The sequence below is a fragment of the Bufo gargarizans genome, chromosome 7 (genome assembly GCF_014858855.1).
Source record: "Bufo gargarizans isolate SCDJY-AF-19 chromosome 7, ASM1485885v1, whole genome shotgun sequence".
NCBI classification, from domain to species: domain Eukaryota; kingdom Metazoa; phylum Chordata; class Amphibia; order Anura; family Bufonidae; genus Bufo; species Bufo gargarizans.
Genome location: NC_058086.1, coordinates 164,543,749 through 164,566,918, shown reverse-complemented (window position 1 = coordinate 164,566,918; position 23,170 = coordinate 164,543,749). Strand labels below are relative to the sequence as shown.

At 41.2% G+C, this 23,170-nt stretch overlaps 1 protein-coding gene across 2 annotated transcripts; it reads right to left on the bottom strand.

Annotated features, from left to right (window-relative positions):
- Positions 1-408: 408 nt before the first annotated feature.
- On the bottom strand, positions 409-11,529 carry GATA2 (GATA binding protein 2). 2 transcript variants are annotated; one of them, XM_044301900.1, is made up of 6 exons: positions 11,420-11,529; positions 10,693-11,050; positions 9,570-10,118; positions 7,815-7,993; positions 3,478-3,603; positions 409-2,589 (listed from the first exon to the last, which is right to left on the bottom strand). In XM_044301900.1, exons 2-6 carry the CDS (start codon positions 10,922-10,924, stop codon positions 2,290-2,292), a joined length of 1,386 nt encoding a protein of 461 aa, XP_044157835.1. In that variant the 5' UTR covers positions 10,925-11,050; positions 11,420-11,529; the 3' UTR covers positions 409-2,289. The 2 variants fall into 2 exon arrangements, with proteins under 2 accessions (XP_044157835.1, XP_044157836.1); XM_044301901.1 differs by having other exon boundaries at positions 7,815-7,960.
- Between the last annotated feature and the right edge of the window lie 11,641 nt (positions 11,530-23,170).

Here is a 23,170-nt window from a genome sequence, read left to right as displayed (position 1 = left end):
GCAAGGGATTGTACATACCTAAGAGATGGATACATATGAGGTAGGTAGATAGATGAGATTAGATAGAAGATGAGAGAGAGATAAGACAGATAGATACATACATACATGAGCCACTTTATTTCTGTATTTATAGATGTTAATTATCTAAGTTATCTTTTTCTCAAGTTTTCTGATAATTATATATTTTCTTATACTTTTTTTTCTTATACCTAAAAATAATGGATACATATTTCTATTATGTTTATGACCCCAATGCAGCTTCCACAACATCATATACATCACTCTTGATTAGCATAATTTTCAACCAAAAATTTCTAATAAAAAAAATAACACCCAGAAATCACCTCTAAAACTATTCCCTGCTTTTGGCATAAACAGATGTGCGAATAAAGAGCAGTGATCCAAAACTCCACAAAAAAGTATTTTTTATTCTTAATATTCACCTTCATTGAATAGGAGGATAGCATACACTTTTTACAGACAATATTATAAACATGGTGTACAGAATCGACAATAACTTAAGGTCACTAAACAAAACAAGGTAAAAAAAAATACTGTATCATTTTCTGCGCCTACCGATACAAAATAATTTATTCCGGGCCCCAGACTGAACTGCAGGCTGGCGAGATATTGCACTTCTCTATTTTCTTTTCTTGTATCAGTAATATTTTCTTCAAATTTCCCTCCCAACCCCATAAAAAATAAAAGGTACAAAATAATGTACAGCTTGTACCATGAACATTAACCCCTCGTACAGCTAGGAGATCAGGACAATGGCTGAAGTGTTTCCTGACTGCCAAGAGTTTAAAGAAATTTTAAAGGACCTTAGGGCGCAATCCCAAACCCCCTTTTTTTTCCATCAACCGTCTTCGTTATGTGTGCATCTACGCCTGTCCCGATGTCATCTGTACATAAGCCTTCCCTCAGACAAGTTGGCCCTGTATTCATTTGTAGTCTTTTTTTAAATATATTTTGGATTTTTACTTGTAAATGTCAGAACAAGGATCATTTATTTGGTCGAGAACATTTCCTTGTACATGGATGGGTTCATTTGCTGCGTCCAGCTGTATTTTATCCTCCACCCAGCTTTTGCCCTTATATTAATAATTAATATATACATAACAATGTGATATTAAATTGTTAACATTAAGATATTTGGGAAGGGGCAAGCATATGTTACATTTTCACATTATTACATTGAGATAAAAAAAAAAAAAGCTAAAAATGAATCGCCAGTTTTGTAACATTTCTGCTAAATGATAGACGGTGGGAACGCAATGAACTGATGTTTTATTTTTTTCCTGAAATGGCTTAGTAGGATCCAAAGTAACCTCACATTGCTCTTGGTCACTCAATGAATTAATTAAAATAAAAAATAAAAAAAAATGTCAGGAATATAGATATAAATATAATTTTTTTTCTTTGTTACATGGAAAACATATCTGGATGTAAAGGAAATCTGGCACGTGCAAACTAAGAATGTCGGGGAGCGGAGCCAATGAGCCTTAAAAATAATAATAATAAAAAAAAATAAAAGCCCTTGAAATCTTGGACCAGGTGAAATCACTTACAGAGAACCACATAAAGCAATGTTCAATGTTTGTTTGCTTTCATGGTTGTTTAGTCCAAAACCTCTCCACCAGCAACCCTCCAGCGGCAGAAAGGGTTAAGTTCAGGTCAAAGATGTTATGGTGGTCCTATCCAAGAAGGGCGGCAGGCAGTAGGCAGTGTGGATTCGAAAGCTCACAGACCAGATGACCCCCAGGACAGGGGCAAAGACGGATTGAGAAAAAAAAAAAATTCCAGGAGCAAAAAAATAAATATTTTTTTTCCTTTTTTTTTTCTTTTTTTAAATTAAGCCTTAGATTTTAATTTTGTTTTCTATATATAAAGGCGTCCATTTGTAACAAGTCTGCAGTATAAATCCAGCATCAACCACCACGGGGTCTTTTCCACCCACAAGAGACGTTAATGTATGTACAATATTCACAGTAATTTAAAAACAGAACAAGAAAGTAAGACGATAAAATCTCACTATGTCCACCTTTTTTTTTTACCTTCACCGCGGGTTGGTCAGCAAGTGGAAAACAGATTATTCCGATTTCCAGTCCAGGGGGAGGAAAGTGCTTATCTGGTCCCACCAAAGAGTCCTGTGTAAGTCCAATGTGAATGCCTATCTGGTGCAACAGACGAGGCGCAGGCCAGTTCTACATTGTCTTCTTGGAGGACTCCGGGCGCCAACCCAGGCAATGCCCACGTGCTCTTACACAGTCTGTAAAGGAATTATATTTATCCCATTGCTGTTACCATGCTGGATGGGTGTGGGTGCCCAAAGGACAAACTAGAGGAAGGGTGGATGGGTGTCGGTGTCTGCAAGATGTGGCCGGAGTGGCTGAAAGGAGGCAAATGCCCCATTGGAGCCATGTGACTAGCCAGGGCAGCTGCACTGAAATGGGAGGTTTTCTCCTGCATGCACTTGGAAAGTTCCTCAAAACACTCCGAGCCCTTCTTGTTTTTCTTGGATTTGTTGGACATTTTTCTATTCCTGGTCTGAATTCCTTCCTTTTTCATGGTCAGGGGCCTGTTCACCTGTAACAGAATACAAGAACATCAGCCTCGGCCTAATTTAAACCATGTACAATACATCTGCACTCTTGCGGAATAGATGTGCTAGCTTAATGCTATTTCCTTGACAATTAAGATGTTAAACCATCATGCACTGCAAACAACATAGTCCCTTCTATCTTGCAGACCACATGTGTTTTTTATTTTTTAAAATATTTTTGTTTTAAACCAGGAAAATCTTACTGAGTTTGGCCAGGGATTATCTTGGAAATACATGCATAATAAACTATTTAAATAGTACTTTCCCCCATAGGCACCTGCTTATGATGGGTGGACTGACAACATTGCGGTAAGGGCGAGTCGCGCTCAGACAAGTGGCACATTGTGCCTCATGCCTCTGTAATGTCACTGGTGCCTAGAAAACCAATTCAGTTCCCGGTGGCGGTGACTTCGTTATATATTGATGGGTAAAAATAGATATAGCTTTGGCACAAGCTTACTGGTTCTAGCTTACTATACTATTGTGATACAAGGGCGAGATGTTGTCATTGGTCATATTTGATGTCACGAGCACTTCACTTTCTACCTTGCTGATATGATGTGCTTGGAACAATGAGACATCATTCAGTAGGACGGGCAGCAGAGGGGTTAAACAATCGACATCCAGATTAATTCAGCAAATTGAAAGAGAAGGGATGATTGTGCGGCTATTGTCTCGCCATCTCCCTTTGGTTTTCCGGGGCTGCAGCAGCCAAGCTGTTGCATTGTTAGGTCACATTGGATGTGGCATTGCTATGCTGGAGAATGAATGGTGCATTACCCTGGGGAGCACCTAACAGAAACCAATCTCATTGAATTCCAAGCAAGCCAAGCTCTGCCATAGCAAGCATCCCATCACCAGGGGCAACTTACATTGTGTAATTTGTAGTACAGTCCGCAGGCGTTACACACTGGGTCTCCATTTGCATTGCGTCGCCATAAGGTTGTGGTTGTCGTTTGACAATTTGCACAACAGGTCCCTGCTCTCCGAGCTGCCGACTGTGAAAAGATAGATCAACAGGTCAGTATGTGCCTCATTCACCATGCAACCTTCATTGTGTTACAGTTGACAAAAATGTTACATTGTTAAGAGGCAAATTGGGCAAGGAACATATTGTTAATTGATTTGACATGGGTAAAACCTCTAATATGTAAAGGAAAGAGGCCCCAAACCCAATATCAACCAATAACCTTTGTAATAATTTGCAGTTATTCTCTTACACTTATTGCCCATATAGAACTTTGTGGGACCCAGAATTGGTGAACTTCATCTTCAAAAATGGCCCAAGGATATGGCCACACGGTCAGTTTTGGAAGCCAAAATCAGGAGTGGATCATAAATGGAGTGAAAGTATAAAGGACGGATATGACGTCTCCTCTTATTTGAATTCACTCCTGGTTTTAGCTTCCAACACTGCCTGCAGAAACCTGACCGTGTGGCCGTACCCTAATCTAGAACATCCAGGGGTGGACTGAGAAACTGGCTCATCGTACAGTGTGCGAATGCCCAGTGGGGTCACCCCATGCCTACTAGAGAAACCAATGGGCTGGACGCCCATGAGAGCCAGGCGATCACTGATGTCACTAGCCATAGCCTCATTCCACCAGTGATAACATGAGAGTATAAATCACACAAGTTTCAGATTTTTTTCTCTGACCTAAATATTAATGCAAATGTTGCCATTATATTTATCCTATTCATCCCATTTGTAGTAATGCATCTTATTCCACAAAGTTAGTGTATTATTATTAAGTAAAACATTTTTAAAAAAATCTCAGGTTAGGTAATCTGATTGGGTTAGCAGTTCACTGCATTGTTTTGATATTTTGATATTTGCTTTCACATCAGCGCTATTTATTTCCTATAACAGAGCAGAAGAACGAAAATAACAGAGGTGACGGACATTGACTATGATGGGATCAGTTAGGTTTCACGGAAACCTTTTAATTGAGAAAAAAGTCCTGCATGCAAGACTTTTCTTTCTGCTATTCTTGACAAATTTTGTGACGGAGCCTCCAAAGCAGATGTGAACATAGCCTTAGGGTCCATACACAATGAATTTGCACTGACAGGTTTTTTTTTAACTCTAAATACGCCAAAATACCCATCTGCATTTTTGTGCACAGGCAACGTGAATGGGTCCGTGATCCATGCGCACTGCAAAAAAAAAAATAGAACAAGTAGCGCTTCCGTGGGGTTCCGATCTGTGCTTCCGGTCTGCATCTCCGTGATTGCGGACCCATTCAAGTGCGGGACGCAATACGGCAACGGACACACGACGTTCGTGTGCAAGAGGCCTCATTCTGGTTTTTTTTTTCCAGTAAAACAAAACCTCTAAACACAACTTCTAGAGAGGGAAATGTGAAAATGCCTGAAAAAGAGGCAAGAGTTAGGCGGATTAGGTCCGGATGCATTCAGTGAAACTCGCACCATTTTGCAAGCAAGTTTTGTCTGCGATTGCGTTTAGTTGTTCCGTTTTTTTCCGCGCGGGTGCAAGGCGTTTTGATGCGTTTTTCACGCGCGTGATAAAAAACTAAAGGTTTACAAACAACATCTCTTAGCAACTATCAGTGAAAAACGCATTGCATCCGCACTTGCTTGCCGATGCAATGCGTTTTTCACTGAAGCCCCATTCACTTCTATGGGGCCAGGGCTGCGTGAAGAATGTAGACTTTAGAACATGCTGCGTTTTTCACGCAACGCAGAACTGATGCGTGAAAAAAATGCTCATGTACACAGACCCATTGAAATGAATGGGTCAGGATTCAGTGCGGGTGCTATGCGTTTACGTCACGCATTGCACCCGCGTGGAAAACTCGCTCGTGTTAGAGGGGCCTTACAGCATGCTGTGTTTAAGGCCTCATGCACACGACCGTTTTTTTTTTAAGGTCCGCAAAAACGGGGTCCGTAGGTCCGTGATCCGTGACCGTTTTTTCGTCCGTGGGTCTTCCTTGATTTTTGGAGGATCCACGGACATGAAAAATGAAAAAAAAATCTAAGTCAAGTTTAGAAAAAAACGGACACGGATCACGGACATGGATGACAATCTTGTGTGCATCCGTGATTTTTCACGGACCCATTGTCTTGAATGGGTCCGTGAACCGTTGGCCGTGAAAAAAAATAGGACAGGTCCTATTTTTTTCATGGCCAGGAAACACGGATGCGGCTGCCAAACTGTGCATTTTCCGATTTTTCCACGGTCCGCAAAAAAAACGGCACAACGGCCACGGATGCACACAACGGTCGTGTGTATGAGGCCTAAGGGTACGGCTACACAACGACATTTGTTGCGCGACTTTAAAGGGTACAACTACACTGCGACATGTGTCGTGCGCCATTTATGTAGCAGCAATGTTGCGCTACATTTTTGGTAATGATAGTCAGATACGGCGTTGCACAAAAATCGAACTTGGATGGATTTTTGTGCGACCGTTGCAGCATGACTGTCATTACCAAAAATGTTGTGCGTAGTCTAAAACAAAATGCCACCCAATTAACAAAAAATGCAGGAGCAAAAAATTTTTTAACTTGTGTGTCCTGTTTTTTATATTTCCTATAGACTTTCAGCTAACTTATTGCAAAAAAAATAAAAAAATGCATGTGGAAAGAAGGCCACTAAAACACAAAAATGCAGAAAAGCCTCAGCAAAAACCTATGAGTGAACCCACCCTAATTTGTTTTCAAGCCTCTGCTGCCACCAGTCAATGTTCTAGGTGACTCAAAGGAATTCCCCTTCTCTCAGTGACCCCCCCTGGCAGAAAAGGCTGCAGTTCAGACTTGACTGGCACTTTAGGAGTTAATGTTTCTGATATGTTTTTTATGCTCTCCCTTCCCCCTCAACCTTTCCAAGAAAACACAGAAAAATCCATTTATTATTATTAACCTCAGAGGCATTATTTGTAAAGTATTGGACATTTCAGAGCAGCCTCGCCTAGGGTAAAACTCTCTAAACTTTTTATTTTATGTCCGGAAACAGAGAGTGGAGGTTTCCTTATCAGCACAATGCAGATATCCGGATAGGAAGCTTCCAGCATGAGCTCACAGAGAGCCCTGTACAACAAAGGCAACTGGTTCCCGAACACAAAGTGTGGAGGTGACTCCATGGAAAAGCAGGAGCACGAATAGCTTAGAAAATGTAAGGATTGTCTGAGTCCTGGAGGGAGAGGGGGGGTACAAGTCACTGTGCTGCTCCAGACTACACAAGACCAGTGACTCCATGCCCTGCACTGGGCCACATTACAGCCAGGGTGTTCCCCTGATGCAGGAGGCTGATAAGGGCTGCAGCCATCAGACTGGTCAGACAGGGTATGAAGAGAGCAGCCAGGACTCCCTGCATTGTTCTCACGTCCACACTGAGGCAGCTGTGGAACTACAAGGTCTAGCATGCAAGCAGGGAGAATCTTAGTTCCAGGAGAGATAGATAGATACATTAGATAGATAGATTAGGGCTTGTTCACAAGACCGTATGGCCTTTTCAGTGTTTTGCAGGCCGTTTTTAACGGATCCGTTTTTTGTTTCAGTAGTGTTTCCACTTCCGTTCCGTTTTTCAGTATGACATATACAGTAATTACATAGAAAAAAATTGGGCTGGGCGTAAAAAAAATAGATGGCTCCGCAAAAAAACGGAACGGATACGGAAGACATACGGAGTACATTCCGTTTTTTTTGTTTTTTTTGCGGAACCATTAAAACGAATGGTTCTGTATACGGAACTCAAAAAACTTTGTGTGAAGGAGCCCTTATATAGATAGATAGAACTGCTGGGGGGAAATAGTGTAAACACCCCCCCCTCTCCCATTGGATGCATTGGAGTCAGCAGTGCCTGCATCTTATGTGAGGGCGGTAAGCACAATACCTGACAGTTTGGGAATTCTCTACACTCCTGGGTGGGGGTGGAAAGGAAATTTAGACAGTTTTAGGTGAATCTACAAGTTTACTGCATACATAACCCCCTCGCCTAAGGTCATATAAGGAACAACAGGACATAAATAAAGGTCATGTCATAAAACCTGCACGTATTCAACTTCAGATGGAGCAGAGATTGCAAGCTCTTCTGCCAATATATGAATTAGTGTGCATTTATTTTAACAAGCCAAAAACACAGCAGCCTAGTAGATTGCAAGCTTTGCAGCCAAGAAGTGGCACACAGCAGTGTAGTCCAGCACCAGTTATAGCACCCCCACAAACCAGTGCCCACAGAGACACCTACCAGTCTTCTCTTGGGTTTAATGAGTGGTCTGTTCTGACCATTCATTTTGTGGTAGAGGCCGCAGGCATTACAGAGATAGTGGCCGGTGCCGTCCCTCCTCCACAGCGGCGTGGCCGTGGCTCCGCAGTTCACACACTCTCTCCCTTCTAAATGGAAACACGAAGAAACCGGATTTCTTTCTTTAAAAACAAATTCACAATATTTTTGCACTGATCTCCAGACACAAATTATACAGCAACAGTAAATGGGGAGGGGGGGATGACATGAGAGCCCCTGATTGCAACCCCCAAATCATTTTATCAGATCTACAGCTAAATGCATAGATGATCCACCCCAATCAGTGCCCCCCATTAGTTCAAAAATATATACTTGTTAGAAATCGGGGAAATATTTAATCGTCCCCTTTAAGAAGCAATGACAATCGTTTGCAAATTGTTCAGTCATATTATATTTCTAGTTGTTTTATATATAAATATTATTCTAAACAAGGATCATCCGACATTTCTAACACATTTGTAATGATTGACATATCAGAAAAGGAAACGATTTTGGCTACAAAATAGGGGGAAAGTAATCTCAACTGTTTTAGACAAATAGATGCAAAAAATAAATACATTAATCAAAATGCTTAAAACAGGGCGAAAGCAGAGCTAGAAACAGATTCATAAACTAATAATAGGTGGAGGAAGAGATGATAAGAAGAGAGATCTGCAGGACGGGTCCTAAGGTTTACAGTTTCCAAAAACTGACCTTTTTCTGCTATTTTACATTTTTTATATGGACCATATAATCCCAGCAGTGCGACATTTAGATAAAATACCTAATAATAAAAAATGTGTAAGGACCCCGCAGCTGCAGACAGCTCTTCTGAGGGGCAATAAGTATCGGGATATGTCCTATAATGTCGGGATAAATATAATCACCAAGAACAACATTTACCAGATGATAGAATTAGCGGGAATTTAATAAAATCTAAAAATCTGCATCAAATAATGTATTTTTTTTCTCATAGAATAATAACTTTCCTATGACCAATATATATATATATTAGATTGATGAGATACATAGATATTAGATAGAAATAAAGATAGATATTTAATGGATAGATACTAGATCGATCGACAGATTATATAGATATGTAATAGATAGATATTAGGTAAAAAATTATATATTTAGTGGATAGATATTAGATCGATAATAAATTATACAGATATTAAAGTTGATAGAAAAATATTATATGTATTTTTCTATTTAACAGTTTTATCTATTTTTCTATCTACTTTCATTTCCAGTTTTAGCTAAAAACTGATCCTACTTCGTATCCACAATTGGTTAGTGCAGTTTCTGTGCAGACATTGGGAAGTCATGTATATTCATGAAGTGGAGGGAATGTTGGAGTAAAGTCATATTTAACCTATTACCCCAATCCTGGAGCTCTAGCCCGCCACCCCCATGTCTGAGCTCATCTTTGTAGTGTGGCCAGTTCCCCCTGAGGTTCTGGAGCCCACCTATTGATAGTCATTTATCCCTGCCATGTTTTACAAATCCGTCCAGCTTGTGCCAGTGTGTGTTCCCGAGCTCTGCAGCTGGACTCCCATGTATACAGATCGGGGGACAGTCCCCTATGGATCCTGTGACGTCATGAGAAGGGTGACCTACTCATCATCCATAATGCTCAGGACTCTATAGGTGGCCGATCATGTGATAATGTATTGCTCAGCTTTATACACCCATAGGTAGATTAGGGGTTCTCACCTGAACAGGTTCTGCTCTTGCTCCTCTGTTTTGGGGTGAAGCTTGAGGCTGGGCCTCCCAGTAGACTGCCAGGATGGAAGAGGCTGCTGCCGTAGTCGTGGGGTGCGGGCACATAGGACGGGTAGGTAGGTATAGGGTGGTGGGTAGATGACTGAGTCCCCATGGATGCCAGGCTGTTCCTCAGGGGGCTGCAACCTTCCATCTTCATGCCCTCAGACAGGGACACCTGGTACTTGATACTGTCCTTGTCCTCCCCTCTGGGGGAGGCTGCACTGCCCGGATCCGGGGATACATCCTTGGGAGGGGTCGGGGGGAAGCCGAACAGGTGCGGGCTGGAGTGTGCGGAGGATGTGGCGCCTGAGGAGCCCCCACCGGGGTACAGGGAGCCACCAGTGGCCGCATGGTGCAGGGGGGCCTTGGCGAACGGGCTGACCGTCCAGGGGTTGTGGTGGTGGGCAGCAGACAGGGCAGACTTGCCGCTTTCCAGCCAGGGCAGCCCAGGGCTGTGCAGGATATGTGGCCGGCACATCTGGCTGCTGGTCAGGCGAGCTGTGGGCAGAAGACGAGGGCATCAGTCATGTCACAATTCCTTATAGTATCCTATGTACTAATCTATCAGCATAGAGATCCAGTGTAGGCACACTGTCAGCACACATATGATGGAGGCTACATGCCTAAAACATGCTTACACTATCATACCATCTGCAGGGCCTATGCCATGAGCTGTCACATATACCTACTGCCTGCAGATATGAATCCCTGTGCACATCATATACATATCGCACTATTCATCAAATCAACGAGAGATAGAGAAGTCATCCCCAGTCATATGCACATTCAGATATTACAATATTACAGAATACTCAGGCCCAAATCTACAACCCCGCCACTCAGTGCAAGAGATCCCCAATCTTCCATGCCCCCCTATATAAGGCCACGGGGGTCACCTTTGAGTTTATTTTTTCGCTCTTAATACACCTTTGGTGAGATCCCCTTGTGTCGACGGTGGCAAAGAAAGGGTTACTAGAGGACAGCTCACCCGGTGAAGGAGGAAGTATTCATAGGCTGGCCTAAGGTTTAGTGACCCCCCCACCCCATAACATGGGCAACAGGGCATACATACCGTGAGCCTGGCTGTACGAGACCCTGGCCCTGGCATGGGCAGAGTTGGCATAATAAGGATTTCCCTGGGAATCCAAATGGTTGAAGAAGACGTCTACCTCATCAGGAGGCAAGAGCTGCGTTGGCTCCATGTAGTTGTGTGCCAGTCCTGGGTGGTGGCTCTCTGGGTGCTGCCCATTGAGCACTGCATGGTGTGCCATCCAGCGAGGCTGGTCGGTGGCCACTTCCATCATGGGTTTTATTTTTATGCACTTTCCAAATGCACCCAAATCCTTATCGCTTTGTATTATACTCAGGCGTCTGAAAGTGAAAGTGAAGTCCCTTTAAGTCCCCGAGACGAAGAGTAGCAGCAGGAACACCTGGAGAGAAAATACAGAAAGCACAGGTTATAGTCAGCTGTATTCATAACCAGTACCCCTACATGCCAGCTGTGTGCCCCTGCCAACACCAGAGCGCCCAGCCCCTTCACAGCCATCATACATGGAGAGGACTGTCGTCTATTTCAGTAAATGTTGTTTACTTTGTTTCTCTTATCGGCAGCGATAAGATTGTAAAGATAATACATGCGATGCAGCTATTTGTGCCACCTTGGAGAGTGTGATACATTGTAGCAGATGAAGAAGTGGAGCTGCGCACAGGTCGATACATTGTATAGCAAACAGATACTTGGTAAAGTGCTGGTAAACCGCGTAGAGACTGGTAACATTGTACCGAGCAGCGTTACTTACCGCACTCAGAGCAGAGAGGGCAGGCTGTTACTCAGATGGCAGCCTCGGTGGCTCTGGCCTCCCCTGGAACATCCCGCAGCATCCTATGTCAGCCCTGGCGCCAGCTGGACTCTCTTCACTAGACATGAACTAGGAGCCTCGCACAGCTAATAACCCCCGGCCAGCCAATCACAGCGCGCAGGCGCTCAGCCCGACGCTGCCATTGGTCACTCCCCTGAAAATCCACATTCCCTAATTCACTCCAAACATCTAAAGAGCCCAAGGGGAGGGGGGGCTTCATTACTGAGGGGGGGTTCATTAGTGAGTCCACTAATGGGAGGGATTGTCTGCTGGAAGATTTACATACACTATACATGCTGTAAATGTTTATTGCATTGCCACATGTATACTCATCATGCATTATTAGGATTACCTAGCATTTATGTATTGCATGTGTATTTATGTAGATATGAGAGCGATAGATAATATAAAATAAAATGTAAATGGATATCTTCTATCTCAGATCTCACCTATCTTTCCAGCTTCTGTTTCATATTTATCTATCTGGTTTTCTGTCTCCTATCTGTCTTCTATCTACACACACGCAGTATACTCATCCACCGGCCCGACCAAAAGATATAAATCTCGCAATTTCCAGTGAAATCCTGACCTAATAATATACGTTATAATATTTTACATTACTTTTAATTAGGTAATGAAGCTTCTATTTTTATAAGGATGTATCAGGTAAAAAAAAATTTTTTTATTTTTTTTGCTAGCTTGTAGATAGATTACTGTGTATTCACACATTACAATATGAGTAGAACTATGTATAAGTTAAATTACAAAAATAAGAAAAGTGATATACTTATATATAGTATAGAAAGAAGATAATTACGTGTGAGAAGATAAATAATTACATATAAATAGGTATGAAGTAAATCGATATATACATAGAGATGAGATAGATAGTGGTGTAATATAGATACATTTGATAAAAAAACAAATGTATCTACAAGAAGTAAACACACGTACTGATATAAGGCACATATGTAATACAGACAGATATTAGATAGATAGCTAGATAGATAGATAGATATAAGATAGATAGATAGATATGAGATAGATAGATAGATAGATAGATAGATAGATATAGGTTCAGTATACGGGTATTAACACTTTCAGACAATGGTATGTAATGCAGATCCTTGCTTTATATGAGATGTTGTGTGAGGCTAGATAGATAGATAGATAGATAGATATGAGATGGATAGATAGATATGAGATGGATAGATAGATAGATAGATAGATATGTGATTGATAGATAGATATGACATAGATAGATATGACATAGATAGATATGAGATAGATATCGATCTAGGGTCAGTATTGATCCACACCCGACTCATGGATATTGTGGGCTCTGTGACCCGCTCGGATTAACACATAAATAGTAACATAAACAATAAGTCATCAGGTAAAGTCTGGACAGCGCCACACAAAGAGCATAGACTGTGCAGGAGGCTTTAGGCTTTGTAGTCTCCAATCCCCCTCCACAAACACACAACTAATTAAAGCAAAACATGTTAATTCACCCATTAAACCGGCCTGGTTATGTGTTTTGCAGACAAAGAGGCAGCGAAGGGGTTATTGCTAATAGTGGATTGTATTGTAGTGACCCAAAGTCGGGTGATGGTCAGTGCAGGGTGTGTATAGGCTTGGAGAGGAGGGGGGGGGGGTTGTTTTGGAGACAGAGACCCAACTCATTGGGCCGGACTGGACCCTTTGTTTTATTTGTGTGTGTTTTTCACATAAGAGTTGGGGGAGGGCGGATTTAAAGGGCTGAAAGTTAGTAATTAGGTAATAGGAGGCTGGCTTTTGATGCTGTCTCTCTCGTTCGCCCATGCAGCCATCCAGACGCCTGCTCCATGACGTCACCAGCTCGGCCCAAATTTACAAGAAAATGGAGGTTTTCTCCTCTTTATGATAAAACTGCAATCTGCCTGTGGCTTAAAAAAATGGGATTAATATTTTTTTATTATTAATATTATCATTGATTCTGAGCACCCTGAGAAGAAACCACTCCACTGCACTGGAGGGAAATAAGATGATAAGTAGTACAAGGCGCCAGTAATAATCCGCCTTAGAGGCCTTCTATCACATAGAATTTTTTTTCAATGAAGTGTCAGCTCTTGGGTCTGCATCCTTTCCCTTTGCCTGTAGTTCCTGACAGTCTCGAGACAAATGGAGGCTGTGCGGCGTTCAGGGGCTTGGAGCAGCACAGCAGCTCGTGCTATTCTGGTGAGGGCAGGAAGGAGTCCTATTTTGGATCGTGCTCTTTATTAACCTCAGTCAGAGTCTGGGCAGGCCGGCGCTGCAGGGGTTAACTCCCCATAGAGTGAGGAGGAAATGCAGCCGCAGACAGAGGTTCTGTGTTCAGGAGAAGGAAGGAGAACCAGGGACCTCCGGACACAGCGCTCACACAGCCTCCCGAGCCTCGGACTGAGGGCTGAAGCCCCATGCCCTGGGAGCCGGCAACAGGACGCAGGAAATGTCAACTGCACCCAGAGACTGAAGCATATAACGTGGAACTGGAAAGCCACCAGGAGAGAAGGGGTCTTTAGGTGAGTTACTGATATCAGACTTTTACATAGGACTGCCAGGCTGGAGATGACCATTGCATGCCCTGCTGACCATGCATCCTCCCCCATTACTTTGCAATCGTATGTTTGTATCTGGTGTTCTGTGAGGACAACCTGCAGAGACCATGGACAGTCACCTAAACAATGCACCCCATCCAGTAACTGGAGAGAACCCGCGCAGAGTCCTGTCCAGTCATTGTATACAAATTCAACGAACCGATATTTTTTTGAAATGCATAAAAAGCACAATAAATGTATTTCTTTGAAAGACTCCTCTTGGTCATTTATTTCTGCCTGCAAATCTAGGAAGGATCAAAATCAGGAAAATAATAATAATATCTGCAGATAGCCTGAGACTCGGCCCATGTTCTTCTACCTGCCTGTGTCAGGCTGAGGCACCAGGTTATCCCTCCCTGGCTGTGTGTGTGTACAAGGTGTCATTCGCCACAATGAAGTCACCAGTGCCGCTGAGTTCTGTGCCAGCTCCCTGTCATTGTTGCCCCTGATAAGCGATGCTTGGATTACATGTTTAGATTGGAATTAAAGCCTTTCTCCCTGGCAGATTGTTAACCCTCCCTCTGCCGGTCCGTAGCTCAAAGGAATCTCATCCTCGGTGGAGGGCGCTGAGACAGGAGCGGGGGGCAGCTGACAGGGCACCGCCGCCGCCGCCGCTTTATTCACTTCATTCATTCACTCAACGGGACATGAAATATCCCGCACACGACCTTCTGCAGCGGCTTAGGCCGGTCGCGCCCCATTCACACGGCTGGTTACACACGTCTTCTGCCCAATTCATCCGCGGGTCCCTCCAGAGAACAGATCAGACTGCAAGGACCGGTGGATGCCCCCCAGCAGCTTGTGCAGACCCGACTGCGAGGGTCACACACTGGATTACCTATCTGTCCTGTGCTTCTGTATGTGTGTGTGTGTATGTATACATGGTGCAGGCACAGCTGCTGGTGTGTGATCTGTGACATACTCTATGGAGGGTATGGGGGAAGGACACAGCTGTATTCGTAAAATAAATAATGTGAAATATATAGATATATATAATGTATGTTTTTTTATATATATATATATATATATATATATATATATATATATATATATATATATATATATATTCCCCATACACGCAGTCCCGAAACCCATCGGTAATTAAAGGTTACAGCTTTTTCCACAATGTTTCACCCTCACAATTCCTGTGCAGAACCATAACATACATTGTCATCGTAATGGTCAAGGCCAGAAATACAGACACAACTATAGCAAATGTATCCGTGCACTAAATATAACACAAAACTGCAGAAGAGAGGGCAAATAAGACTGGTACAAGCCAGCTATTAACACAGGCGGTACCGCAGCAGTGTGAGCAGGTAAAGAGGCCATCCACCACCTGGACCTGACTGTATAAATACATGGTATATGTGCTGTATAAATACATGGTATATGTGCTGTATAAATACACGGTATATGTGCTGTATAAATACACGGTATATGTGCTGTATAAATACACGGTATATGTGCTGTATAAATACGTGGTATATGTGCTGTACATGACTATAAGTAGATGGTGAATATGCTGTATAAATACATGATATATTTTCTGTACATGGCTGTATAAATACATGGCGCTTTACACTGCGTTATAATGGAGACAGGCAATGTTTAGTGTCGGCTCGTCCTGTTCGCTCCCTTTTTCTGGCCTTTCCTATGTTCCCCTAATTGGTTTAGGGCAGTAATGACAAGAAGTCGCCAAGTATCATCATCCTCCAGCAGCAGAGGACCACAGCAACACAACAATCACCCAGCAGTGCACACCTCCCAGGGATAATAATGGGGGGCACAGGCACTTACCGTCAGGATGTTGGGGTTCAGTAGGGAGAAGCCTTCAGTCTAGCCCAGTGGCTGCAGTGTGCACTGGAGAGGACCCGGGCAGGCACTGCAGGCACGTAGCACTGGCGTCACTGGGTGCACACTCAGCCCGGCCTCCCGGGGCACTGCTGCTGCAGGACGGGCTGTGCACCCAGCCGGTGTATGTGCCCTGTACATGGATCCAGCCTACACATACATGGGTCATGTATCATACCTGCCAGTATCCACCACCGCCTGGAGGGTGTTTAATGAGGGGGGCTCCTAATAGTAACTGAGGATTGTATCATAATAAGAATAAGATCAACTGGTGTATGAGAACCCAACCTAATTGCATCTATCTATTTACATATGAGATAGACACAATTATCTCTACATATAATATGATAGTTATCTCTTAACATATAAAATGCATATATGGATGATAAAGATATAGCAAATAGATTATAGAAAATCCAATAGCAATAAACTGATTTAAAAATTATAGTATAACATTTGATAGATAAATAGAGATCGATATATGAATATAAGAGAGATATGAGAAGATCTATAATTACATATGAAATAGGCGATAGATAGATAGGAGATAGATATGAGATATATAGATAGATAGATATGAGATAGATAGATGAGATAGATATGGGATAGATAGATAGATGAGATAGATATGAGATAGATAGAGAGATAGGAGATAGATGCCTCATTTGTGTATTTTGGATCTAACATTGGATCATTGCCTTTGCTCCTAGAAGGGTTGCTCCCACCTGTCACCTACTGACCTGCTGCTGTCATTTTAGAATTTTGTTAGATAGATAGACATAGTGTGAGCTATTCCGATTTCCAGTTCCATAGTATTGTGACTTTGGGACTGTTCCTGGACTAGCAATCACATATGTAGCAGAGCTGAGACTGTAATAGATAACACATGATTCCACTCCCTGTCTATAAATGCACACTGGCAGCTCCCTTTATCCCGCTCTCCACCTCGGAGTGATCCCTGTTCCTGTAGATAAGCTGATGATGAGAGCAGTAGATGGTCGGGATGGGGCTGGAGATGTAAAGATAAGGTTATTATATCTCACTGCTCTACAATAACACTCGGCCTTGATGAACGCCTTTATGAATCCTTTTATTCCCCCGCTTCATCTGGAAAAAATCCTCAGCTACCGGGCACGTGTGTGAGGGATCAGCTCACCCTAATGCCAGGGCCCAGGGATCCTGCAGACTATCGGGGCGAGGGGGGCTTCCCCTGCACAGAATAAATGGGCTTAAACATGCAAAGCTGTAAATCTTCTGCACGGGACCTGGCTGCGGCAATACAGCAGGTGCGGCCACAGGACCCCAGCCTCCCCCAAACTGGGGGCCCATTCATCCACAGGCTGCTCCAGATCTAGCTAATACCCATTTATCTGTCTCATATCTACATATCTAATCGATCAAACACAATCAGTTTGTATCTGTTATGTATTATTTTAATTATGCAATAATTTGTTTTATCTTTTTTAATAATTCAATTCAATCCTGTTTGCGACATCTTTATCAGCAATCTATATAATAAACAGTTGAAATCCCTATAATATATATTTTATATAATCTAGCACATATATTCATAGTTAAAAATTATGCAAAAAGAAAAAAATCTAATTTTGAACTGAAAAATGAGCAAACTTAATTTAAATATAACGTTGATAAATACAGAATCGGACAGATAATATGACGTTTTAATAACATTATACCTACAATTAACTCTGTCATGGACTATAGATCAGATTTAGTAAAAACTGATGGAAACATACACAGGCATAATAACTAGGTGTTATATTATATTCAGGAAGCCTATTGCAGAATAAAAAAAACGCCAAATCTTATTTTTCATTTCCGTCTGTAGGATCCATATTTTTAGAATAGACAGAAGGAGCAAAGCAGAGATTTATCTGCTAAAATAACTGAAACAAGATACAAATATATTTCTAGAAGAACATCTGTCCGCTGGATGATGATGATGATGATGTTTGAAGCAGGAGAAGCTGAGGAGGCTCAGCCATGTACAGAGCCTCCAGCCGCCCCCTGTCACTATTCATTTACTAACTTCACCAATATCTGTCCCTGAGGGGAACCACTGCCTACACCAATATACTCTGCGCTGTACATGTTCCAGTCTATCTACAGCCACTTATCACACTGTAGGAAGCATCAAGCTGTACAGAGGAGGAAGCAACAACCTCTGATTACAGGAGTGTGTAATATGGATACATTGTATGGTGTATAATATAAATACGGTGGTGTATAATACAGGTACATTGTATGGTGTATAATATATATACATTGTATGGTGTATGATATAGATACATTGTATGGTGTATAATATAGATACATTGTATGGTGTATAATATATACATTGTATGGTGTATAATATATATACATTGTATGGTGTATAATATATATACATTGTATGGTGTATGATATAGATACATTGTATGGTGCATAATATATACATTGGTGTATAATATAAATACAGTGGTCTATAATACAGGTACATTGTATGGTGTATGATACATTGTATGGTGTATAATATAGATACATTGTATAATATAGATACATTGTATGGTATAATATAGATACATTGTATACAAATAAATTAATCTACAAGAAGTAAACACAGGTACTGATATAATGCATATATGTAATACAGACAGATATTAGATAGATAATAGATAATTTTGGTTCCAGAGCTTTAGGTACAGCCGTTTTCATGGTGTATAATGGATTCGGCTAAACGACAAATTCAGCTCTACCTTTACATATTTGTACATATTCCTCCAGTCAGTATTAATGTGTAATTGTTGTGTTCTTTTCAGTATGATGTAGCTATGCTGCACTGTATAAGTCTCTGCAGTTTTCCTTGGCAGGCTGTATTTGTAGACCTGGCTGCCCCATGGCCCATTATTAGTCAGTACCCTGGGAGGATGGAGACGGGGCACAGGCCGCTCCTTACCTTGTCTCCCTCTGGCTTGGCTGGCTTCACATCCTCTCCTTGCCCTGACACATGAGGGTCTCCCAGCTCCTGGACCCTCTTGTAGGGCTTCAGCTTTTGGGATGGGCATGCAGCTTCCCTCTCACACACAACAGCAGCACAGGGGATACCAGGCAGTGCCTCTTATTCTCTACAGCTGGCAGCAGGTTTTTTTCTCACTTGCATTGGGGATGGCACAAGGAAGGCTGAGTGTATTTATGTACATAATAAGGCGCTCTGCCCCTGGCCCTCATTTGCATTGTTACAATATCTATACAAGCTCATCGCATTGTCTGCCTCTTGCACCCATTGTTACTGGTTGCTGTCACTGCCTACGCGACTTGACTTTGATATTTGCTGTGGATTGATATTATGGCATCCAGGAGAGGCAGGCTCCAGGCAGGCGCAGTGCAGGCAGCAGCTCTCAGCACAGCCACCTGTAGCTCTCCGACTGCGGGGGGACTACAGATCCCAGCCACTAATGACTGAGCAACCAGACACCTGTAGATCTGCAAGAACCAGATGTTTCTATCTTATATCTATCTGTGTATGCATCTCATATCTATGTATCTTATATCTATCTATCTCCTATCTGTCTATGCATCTCATATCTATGTATCTTATATCTATCTATATCTATCTGTCTATCTATCTAATATCTATGTATTTTATATCTATCTATCTATCTCCTATACATCCATCCATCAGTCAGTCTATCAATATATCTATCTATATCTGTCTATCTATCTCATATCTATCGATCTTATATCTAGCTAGCTATGTCTATCTATCTCTCATATCTATATATAATCTATATCTTATCTATCTAAATCTATCTGTCTATGCATCTCATATCTGTGTATCTTATATCTATCTGCCTATCTATATCTATATCTATCTATCTATCTCATATCTATCTGTCTATCTATGTGTATGTATATATAATTTCTATCTATCGATCTTATATCTAGCTAGCTATCCATGTCTATCTATCTCTCATATCTATATATAATCTATATCTTATCTATCTTATCTGTCTATCTACTTTTGTCAGCTTGGATTTATCATGTTACAATACTCTAATCACCCTATTTATATATCATGAATCATAAATTGCAGAAAAATCCGTGATATATTCTAAAAGACATACACAATGTATTGTTAATTATGCAAGGAAGTTATGCTATGTTCGTCTGTATATAGTGATGCGTTTATTATCTTTTAATCTGTTTCTCTATGTTTAGAAGTAAAAAAAAAAAAATGACTTCTTTTTTGTAAGATGGATTATTTGTCCCATTGCAGATGAAGCATTTGTCAAGTACAATGAACACAATCATTTGGACCATTTGCCTGTTGATATAGTTTTTTTTCCTTATTATGTCTCCATCTTTGCTCATGGCTTGTTCTTTTTTTGCTCTTTGAACACCTTCCTCACTTCCCATAAGTGGCAGCACATAGAGAATACATCTGCAGGGCATTGTTCCCTGGCATCAGTGATGAGAGTGCCCGTATTTCATAAATGATCAGTGGATCCTCTCGCCCCCTCTTTATCTTGCCTCTTTCCTTTCTCCATTATTTTTAATTTTTTTTGCTCTGCGTTTATTTGCCTTAAATTGCTGAACACACAGCAAATAAAATCAGGCGAATGAAGATCCAGCTATCAGCAGAGGCATTGTTTAGAAGAAAGAACCCTCCAAATGTTTAAGTCCTATTAAGGAAGCCAGCCAGAACTAATATATAAAAAGGAAAGGTGTGCTTGTGTATCAGCAACCTGAGCATTCAGTGGCTGATAGCAGGTAACAAGGCTTGTCCCATCAGCCAGATAGACATGCAAATCTGGATTGTGCAGCCTGAAAACACCATTATTAAAATATGAGACCCACACAATTAAAAATTGCCAAAATGCTATCTTGTTCTCTCTTCACATAGAAAGTATACAGCTCCAGAAGAATCAATTCAAAGGCAAAAGGCCTGCAGAAAAAAAAAACTGTAATAGGAAAAAATTATCATAATAATGAGGGTGAGGATGTTACAGGAACAGAATGAGGCCTATTCTACTGGCATTTCTGCCTGGCTTTGTGATAGGGTTCAGGGAAAGAGCTCTTGATATTGTGCAGATAAAGCTTTATCTGTATCACGCAGCACAGATCCAGAATAAGCGGCCTAATTACTCCCCCTCCTTTATCAGATCTGTACAAGGAGATGGACACTGGGCCTACACTTGTATTATGCAGCCTCATAGTGCAGGTATGCTCCAATACACAGGGTGTGCACAATTAAAGGACTCATACACCTAAAGCTTATAATGTGCAGAAGTAAAAGAAGTCCCATGGATACAGCACTGGAGGTGGGCCAACTATAGTAGTGATCCTGCAGGGATTGTTCTGAATTTCCAGCCTATGGTCCATTTAAATAATATTATAATCAACATCTAATGGCTGATAACAGAGGACAATAAACTAGATTAATCCATAATACAAGAATTCCTTGACTAGTGCAGTATCAGACCATAAAATAAACTCCTGACCATTTGATTCAGTCACAAACATGTCCCGAGCACAGCTGAACTGAATTATTAAAAACATTAAAAATATATATTTTACATAATTAAAATAATTCATAAGAGATGCAAACTGATTGTGTTTAATAGATTTGATATATAGATATTAGATAGATAGATAGATATGAAATAGATAGATATGAGATATATATAAGATAGATATATATTAAATAGATATTAGATAGATAGATATGAGATGGATAGATATTAGATAGATAGACAAATAGATATGGGGTAGATAGATATGAGATAGATATTAGATAGATAGATATGAGATAGATATTAGATAGATAGACCAATAGATATGGGGTAGATAGATATGAGATAGATAGACAGATAGATATGAGATCGATAAATAGATTATAATAGATAGAGGAGATTGTTAAATATAGAGTCCTAAATGACCCCTATTCCCATTTCCAGCGAATTGATATATGGTTACGAATATGATAACCCTGTAAAAAAAAAAAAAGACCAACATTTTTTTATAATTGTAATCTGAAATATCCATTGAAATCATCAATCGGCTGGAAATCATTTATCTCCTAAAAAATACAAAGATCTCATTCCTGATCAGCTCAGCAGAATTTCCTTTAAATTCGATTCATGAAGGAAAAAAAAAAAGGAAAATGCTTGTAGAATACAAAAATAATTTTCTCCTGTAAATGATCTTCCTTAGGAAATGGATCGGACACAATGTATCAGGTATGACTAGTAATGTATTGACGGGATAATGATGTCACCCGCAAAATGTAACATTGTCTTGCACATTCTTCATTTGCAGGAGGAGCTGACAGCTTTTGCTCCCTGTGCTTTCACCTAGTCAGGGGAGGGGGTAACTGAGGGTCTCTTGCAGCCCCCCCTGCTCTTATTATTGGGATCCAGGGGTAATTTTTCATCTCTGCTAGCTAATCTTTGTTCCCGGGGAAGATAATAAATTGACTAATCGTTATCTCTCGGGCTCCTGGAGGCTGCTGGAGAATAGAGTTGAGCGGGGTTGAAAATTGGCTCCAAAGTGCTGCAGAAATAAATGGCGCTCCTTATCTCCACCTTGCAGATAATCTGCGCCTTTCAAAAGCCACACAACAAACAGCACGTCCCCAGCATCACATGCATCATTTACCCGAGCAGATCTCGCCGTTTGATGGCCATATAGACAACATCTATGGATTTTCCTCCTCTTCTTCTTCTCCTGGGCAGGCAGCAGGCAGGGCTCGGGGGGCTTTAATATATTAGAACTGCACAAGGCACACGAATGATACAGAATAAATAAATATCCTAGAAACATGAAGGGGGGATCCGAATATTGGATTCATAATGAGTGTGCAGCCATAAAGCAGAGACATCTCATTTACCCCATTAGCCTAAGCACAGATTAGATGCTTATTAATTACGGCTCTGGAATGTTTTGGATTGGATACATTGTCATTTCTTTTAAATACATGTTTACATTAAGACACAGTGTAACGACTGCTGTCTCCCATGTTAGTATAAGGATACATTGTGATAGTTGGAGACATTGTAGTATTTGGATATTGTAGTCCTTGAACAGAGTGTAATATTTGGATTATTTTTTTATGGTCTACTCTCTGTCATTTTAAGACACAATGTGATACACTTGTAAATACTAATATTAGGATATATTATTATATTTTGGAAGGTGGATGTACTTTAGTCTTGGCAGC